Genomic DNA, 8,134 nt, shown 5'->3' on the forward strand with positions numbered 1-8,134 from the left:
GACCTAGACAAACTGAATGAATGGTCAAGAAATGGCTGCTAAAGTTTAACCCGAGTAAATGCAAAGTAATGAAACTAGGCGGTGGAAACAGGAGGCCAGACACAGGATACAGAATAGGAGATGAAGTACTTAATGAAACGGAAAGAGAGAAAGATCTTGGAGTTGATATCAAACCAAACCTGTCTCCTGAAGTCCACATAAAAAGAATAACGTCTGCGGTATATGCGAGGCTGGCTAACATCAGAACAGCCTTCAGGAACCTGTGTAAGGAATCATTCAGAATCTTGTACACAACATATGTAAGACCAATCTTGGAGTATGTGGCCCCAGCATGGAGCCCGTACCTTGTCAAGCACAAGACGAAGGTGGAAAAAAGTTCAGAGGTATGCCACTAGACTAGTCCCAGAACTAAGAGGCATGAGTTACGAGGAAAGGCTGCGGGAAATGCACCTTACGACACTGGAAGATAGAAGAGTGATTGGAGACATGATCACTACCTACAAAATCCTCAGGGAAATTAACAGGGTAGACAAGGATAAACTATTCAACACGGGTTGTACGCGAACAAGGGGACACAGGTGGAGACTGAGTACCCACATGAGCCACATGGACGTTAGAAGGAACTTTTTCAGTGTCAGAATAGTTAACAGATGGAATGCATTAGGCAGTGATGTGGTGGAGGCTGACTCCATACACAGTTTCAAGTGTAGATATGATAGAGCCCAGTAGGCTCAGGAACCTGTACACCAGTTGATTGACAGTTGAGAGGCGGGACCAAAGAGCCAGAGCTCAACCCCAGCAAACACAACCAGGTGAGTACAAGTCAGTATTTGTCTCAAGAGTCCAGGTGACCGTGCGCCACTCTGTGACTCGCCACGAGGCTACTGTGACTCGCCACGAGGTTACTGTGACTCGCCACGAGGCTACTGTGACTCGCCACGAGGCTACTGTGACTCGCCACGAGGCTACGGTGACTCGCCACGAGGTTACTGTGACTCGCCTCGAGGTTACTGTGACTCGCCACGAGGCTACTGTGACTCGCCACGAGGCTACTGTGACTCGCCACGAGGCTACTGTGACTCGCCACGAGGCTACTGTGACTCGCCACGAGGCTACTGTGACTCGCCACGAGGTTACTGTGACTCGCCACGAGGCTACTGTGACTCGCCACGAGGCTACTGTGACTCGCCACGAGGCTACTGTGACTCGCCACGAGGTTACTGTGACTCGCCACGAGGCTACTGTGACTCGCCACGAGGCTACTGTGACTCGCCACGAGGTTACTGTGACTCGCCACGAGGCTACTGTGACTCGCCACGAGGCTACTGTGACTCGCCACGAGGCTACTGTGACTCGCCACGAGGTTACTGTGACTCGCCACGAGGCTACTGTGACTCGCCACGAGGTTACTGTGACTCGCCACGAGGCTACTGTGACTCGCCACGAGGCTACTGTGACTCGCCACGAGGCTACTGTGAATCGCCACGAGGCTACTGTGACTCGCCACGAGGCTACTGTGAATCGCCACGAGGCTACTGTGACTCGCCACGAGGTTACTGTGACTCGCCACGAGGCTACTGTGACTCGCCACGAGGTTACTGTGACTCGCCACGAGGCTACGGTGACTCGCCACGAGGCTACGGTGACTCGCCACGAGGCTACTGTGACTCACCACGAGGCTACTGTGACTCGCCACGAGGTTACTGTGACTCGCCACGAGGCTACTGTGACTCGCCACGAGGTTACTGTGACTCGCCACGAGGCTACTGTGACTCGCCACGAGGCTACTGTGACTCGCCACGAGGCTACTGTGAATCGCCACGAGGCTACTGTGACTCGCCACGAGGCTACTGTGAATCGCCACGAGGCTACTGTGACTCGCCACGAGGTTACTGTGACTCGCCACGAGGCTACTGTGACTCGCCACGAGGTTACTGTGACTCGCCACGAGGCTACGGTGACTCGCCACGAGGCTACGGTGACTCGCCACGAGGCTACTGTGACTCACCTCGAGGCTACGGTGACTCGCCACGAGGCTACTGTGACTCACCACGAGGCTACGGTGACTCGCCACGAGGCTACGGTGACTCGCCACGAGGCTACTGTGACTCACCACGAGGAATGAACATGAGGTTCATTCATTCACATGAATGAACATCATGTTCAAAATGTGTGTTTGCGTGTGTGGGGTCGGACGCTGCATGGAATGAACACTACCTGACGACGCTTCACTAAGCCAACAGAAGACTTAACCTTACCTAGGCCTAACTAGGCGCAAACCCACGATATGTAATATTAGTTTTTATGATAAAATTGTTAATTACAAGATAACAATAATAATTAGTAATGGTAATGTTTTCATACAGACATAATAATATATATATATATATATATATATATATATATATATATATATATATATATATATATATATATATATATATATATATATATATATATGTCGTACCTAGTAGCCAGAACGCACTTATCAGCCTACTATGCAAGGCCCGATTTGCCCAATAAGCCAAGTTTTCATGAATTAATTGTTTTTCGACTACCTAACCTACCTAACCTAACCTAACTTTTTCGGCTACCTAACCTAACCTAACCTATAAAGATAGGTTAGGTTAGGTAGGGTTGGTTAGGTTCGGTCATATATCTACGTTAATTTTAACTCCAATAAAATCAAATTGACCTCATATATAATGAAATAGGTAGCTTTATCGTTTCATAAAAAAAAAATTAGAGAAAATATATTAATTCAGGAAAACTTGGCTTATTAGGCAAATCGGGACTTGCATAGTAGGCTGAGAAGTGCGTTCTGGCTATTAGGTACGACATATATATATATATATATATATATATATATATATATATATATATATATATATATATATATATATTAGTCAATAATAGATGTTGTCATAACACCACTGGCAGATGTTGTCATAACACCACTGGCAGATGTTGTCATACCACCACTGGCAAATGTTGTCATAACACCACTGGCAGATGTTGTCATAACATCACTGGCAGATGTTGTCATACCATCACTGGCAAATGTTGTCGTACCACCACTGGCAGATGTTGTCATATCACCACTTGCAGATGTTGTCATACCACCACTGGCAGATGTTGTCATACCACCACTGGCAGATGTTGTCATACCACCACTGGCAGATGTTGTCATACCACCACTGGCAGATGTTGTCATACCACCACTGGCAGATGTTGTCATACCACCACTGGCAGATGTTGTCATGATACCACAACTGGCAGATGTTGTCATGATACCACAACTGGCAGATGTCATGATACCACCACTGGCAGATGTTGTCATACCACCACTGGCAGATGTTGTCATACCACAACTGGCAGATGTTGTCATACCACAACTGGCAGATGTTGTCATGATACCACCACTGACATGTTGTCATGATACCACCACTGACAGATGTTGTCATGATACCACCACTGGCAGATGTTGTCATGATACCACCACTGGCAGATGTTGTCATACCACCACTGGCAGATGTTGTCATGATACCACCACTGGCAGATGTTGTCATGATACCACCACTGGCAGATGTTGTCATGATACCACCACTGGCAGATGTTGTCATGATACCACCACTGGCAGATGTTGTCATGATACCACCACTGGTAGATGTTGTCATGACACCACCACTGGCAGATGTTGTCATGATACCACCACTGGCAGATGTTGTCATGATACCACCACTGGCAGATGTCATGATACCACCACTGGCAGATGTTGTCATACCACCACTGGCAGATGTTGTCATGATACCACCACTGGCAGATGTTGTCATGATACCACCACTGGCAGATGTTGTCATGATACCACCACTGGCAGATGTTGTCATGATACCACCACTGGCAGATGTTGTCATGATACCACCACTGGCAGATGTTGTCATGATACCACCACTGGCAGATGTTGTCATGATACCACCACTGGCAGATGTTGTCATGATACCACCACTGGCAGATGTTGTCATGATACCACCACTGGCAGATGTTGTCATGATACCACCACTGGCAGATGTTGTCATGATACCACCACTGGCAGATGTTGTCATAACACCACTGGCAGATGTTGTCATAATACCACTGGCAGATGTTGTCATAACACCACTGGCAGATGTTGTCATAATACCACTGGCAGATGTTGTCATAACACCACTGGCAGATGTTGTCATAATACCACTGGCAGATGTTGTCATAACACCACTGGCAGATGTTGTCATAATACCACTGGCAGATGTTGTCGTACCACCACTGGCAGACGTCATACCACCACTGGCAGATATACCACCACTGGCAGACGTCATACCACCACTGGCAGATATGCCACCACTGGCAGATATACCACCACTGGCAGATGTCATACCACCACTGGCAGACGTCATACCACCACTGGCAGACGTCATACCACCACTGGCAGACGTCATACCACCACTGGCAGACGTCATACCACCACTGGCAGACGTCATACCACCACTGGCAGATGTCATACCACCACTGGCAGACGTCATACCACCACTGGCAGATGTAGGCTAGAGACTACTAATTCACAAGTCATAAAAAGCGAAACACAAATAGGCAAAAACTTATTAAAAAAAAGAATTGGCGGGTTTATGTGGAAGCTTGAATGTTAAGGTGAGTGCGCCAAGTGAAGCTTGAATGTTAAGGTGAGTGCGTCAAGTGAAGCTTGAATGTTAAGGTGAGTGCGTCAAGTGAAGCTTGAATGTTAAGGTGAGTGCGTCAAGTGAAGCTTGAATGTTAAGGTGAGTGCGTCAAGTGAAGCTTGAATGTTAAGGTGAGTGCGTCAAGTGAAGCTTGAATGTTAAGGTGAGTGCGCCAAGTGAAGCTTGAATGTTAAGGTGAGTGCGTCAAGTGAAGCTTGAATGTTAAGGTGAGTGCGCCAAGTGAAGCTTGAATGTTAAGGTGAGTGCGCCAAGTGAAGCTTGAATGTTAAGGTGAGTGCGCCAAGTGAAGCTTGAATGTTAAGGTGAGTGCGTCAAGTGAAGCTTGAATGTTAAGGTGAGTGCGCCAAGTGAAGCTTGAATGTTAAGGTGAGTGCGCCAAGTGAAGCTTGAATGTTAAGGTGAGTGCGCCAAGTGAAGCTTGAATGTTAAGGTGAGTGCGCCAAGTGAAGCTTGAATGTTAAGGTGAGTGCGCCAAGTGAAGCTTGAATGTTAAGGTGAGTGCGCCAAGTGAAGCTTGAATGTTAAGGTGAGTGCGCCAAGTGAAGCTTGAATGTTAAGGTGAGTGCGCCAAGTGAAGCTTGAATGTTAAGGTGAGTGCGCCAAGTGAAGCTTGAATGTTAAGGTGAGTGCGCCAAGTGAAGCTTGAATGTTAAGGTGAGTGCGCCAAGTGAAGCTTGAATGTTAAGGTGAGTGCGCCAAGTGAAGCTTGAATGTTAAGGTGAGTGCGCCAAGTGAAGCCTGAATGTTAAGGTGAGTGCGCCAAGTGAAGCTTGAATGTTAAGGTGAGTGCGCCAAGTGAAGCTTGAATGTTAAGGTGAGTGCGCCAAGTGAAGCTTGAATGTTAAGGTGAGTGCGCCAAGTGAAGCTTGAATGTTAAGGTGAGTGCGCCAAGTGAAGCTTGAATGTTAAGGTGAGTGCGCCAAGTGAAGCTTGAATGTTAAGGTGAGTGCGCCAAGTGAAGCTTGAATGTTAAGGTGAGTGCGCCAAGTGAAGCTTGAATGTTAAGGTGAGTGCGCCAAGTGAAGCTTGAATGTTAAGGTGAGTGCGCCAAGTGAAGCTTGAATGTTAAGGTGAGTGCGCCAAGTGAAGCTTGAATGTTAAGGTGAGTGCGCCAAGTGAAACTTGAATGTTAAGGTGAGTGCGCCAAGTGAAGCTTGAATGTTAAGGTGAGTGCGCCAAGTGAAGCTTGAATGTTAAGGTGAGTGCGCCAAGTGAAACTTGAATGTTAAGGTGAGTGCGCCAAGTGAAGCTTGAATGTTAAGGTGAGTGCGCCAAGTGAAGCTTGAATGTTAAGGTGAGTGCGCCAAGTGAAGCTTGAATGTTAAGGTGAGTGCGCCAAGTGAAGCTTGAATGTTAAGGTGAGTGCGCCAAGTGAAGCTTGAATGTTAAGGTGAGTGCGCCAAGTGAAGCTTGAATGTTAAGGTGAGTGCGCCAAGTGAAGCTTGAGGTGGTGTGAACGAGGGAAGCTAATTTGTCATATTGTTATGTAAATGCGGCGCGCGAGGCCGCCCTCGTCGCCGGGTCCTGGGCCAGGCCTCCCAGACCCCATGGTAACCAGGCTTCCAGGGGCAATGGACGATAAATATATCATTGCTGGAGATGGAGTTGGGCCGAGTGTTGGAGGGATTACCGGGAGGTGTTGGAGGAGGCCGTGGAGGAGTGATCGCACGCCCTCACTCCTTATGTGGTCTTAAGCATCTCACAAAATCCCCACCGCAAAAGCCTAATTTCCAATTTGCAGTTGGTAGGAGTGAGTGAGGCGGTGGCCGGTGTTGCCGCCATAACCCCGTCGCCCTCACGGAGCTCCTACACCAAGACCTACTTAGGAGCCATCTTGCCCCGGCGCGCCAGAGTGTCCCGCGCATGCGCACCCCGCCAGGCAACACACCTTTGTAAAGCAATATGTCTCGAAAAGATATAAAAAAATAAAGAGGCTGGAGATGCTGTGATGGCGGCGGCGGCGAGAGGCTGTGATTTACGGCGGGCTCCACCGACCCACGACACAGCCTCGCCTATAATTAAAGACGGTCCAAACCTGTAATTTATTTGGACGACTGAGAGCGTCATGACGGATGGCGGCCATCATGCCCGCGCGCCCCGGCTCCTCCGCGCTCATAAGGTGATCGTTTCTCGCATCGTTCCTCCGTCTCCACCGCCACTCTCACTTCCGGTAGTTAGTGCACTGTAGCGTCGCCAGACTGTAACGCCTCATCACAGTCAGGCGTTACAGCCTGACTGTAGACTGTAACGTCAATAGTCAATGTTCTTTTTTCGACATAGCAAATATTTTTGGCAAATATAAACCTGCTCATCCATAATTTAAGTTGTAAAGTATTTTAGTAATTAGTGGCCTATGTATTAAATTATTCATGACAAATTAAATATTGAAGATTAAGATAATGAATGAACTTGCAACACAAGTCTTACCTTTCTTAACAGTTACCGCAGTCATATAGTGTTTATACTTCATATTCGCTTACCCATATAAAATGTGTAAATATATAAAACTCTTAAGTAATATAGACCACTACCTTACCTTACCTCAGCCTAATGTACTGGCGTACTGTGCAGATTTGAATGTGGTATAATGGTTTATAAAGTACATCACTGTACTTAAAGCAACTACTGTTTAGTAAATTCTACTTTTACTGTTAATAGTTAGTTTAAGGACCTATCTACAACGGTACGCGAGTTACTGGCTCAGCAAGAGAGTATAATGCTTAAACACCTTTGTAATGTCCTCTCGTCCCAATGTACCGTCTTGTATATAAATTTTAAATAAACAAAAGAAGCTGTAAAGCTTGACTTTTCTTATAATCATTCAATTTATATCTGCAGCCCGTAGCAGCTGTCTAACTCCCAGGTACCTATTTACCGCTAGGTGAATAGGTGCATTAGGGTGAAAGAAACGCTGCCCATTTGTTTCCACCTCCGCCGGGGATCGAACCCGGAACTTTAGGACTACGAATCCCGAGCGCTGTCCACTCAGCCGTCACGTCCTAGATACGTTACAAATATAAATACTTTATGTCTCACGAAAGGCATAAATATAAAATACAATTTAAAGCGTTCATGGCTAAGAAATCTCAAGTTTACGCGAATATTAATATATATATATATATATATATATATATATATATATATATATATATATATATATATATATATATATATATATATATTTATATATATATATATATATATATGTTGTTAAATATGACCGAAAAGGTAAGATTAATAATTCTAACATGAATTTTCTCAATATTTCTTATGTTTCTTTTCACTGTCGATGGTAACTGAAAAATCAAATCTCCAAAATTCATTTTTCTTTCTAGCCTGACGCGACGCATGAACGCGTTTCGTAATAACTTATTACATTTTCAAAGACTTTAGTTTACACA

At 46.0% G+C, this 8,134-nt stretch overlaps 2 protein-coding genes across 3 annotated transcripts in view; both read right to left on the minus strand.

Annotated features, from left to right (window-relative positions):
• LOC123769566 (protein Wnt-5b-like) overlaps nucleotides 1-8,134 on the minus strand; it is a 501,917-nt gene that overhangs the window by 215,163 nt on the left and 278,620 nt on the right. The window lies entirely within an intron of this gene.
• Nucleotides 3,096-4,559, minus strand: LOC138354453 (trophinin-like). Its single transcript, XM_069308648.1, has one exon. The coding sequence runs from the start codon at nucleotides 4,557-4,559 to the stop codon at nucleotides 3,096-3,098; it is 1,464 nt and encodes a 487-aa protein (XP_069164749.1).

Source organism: Procambarus clarkii, chromosome 63, assembly GCF_040958095.1.
Source record: "Procambarus clarkii isolate CNS0578487 chromosome 63, FALCON_Pclarkii_2.0, whole genome shotgun sequence".
Taxonomy (NCBI): Eukaryota; Metazoa; Arthropoda; class Malacostraca; order Decapoda; family Cambaridae; genus Procambarus; species Procambarus clarkii.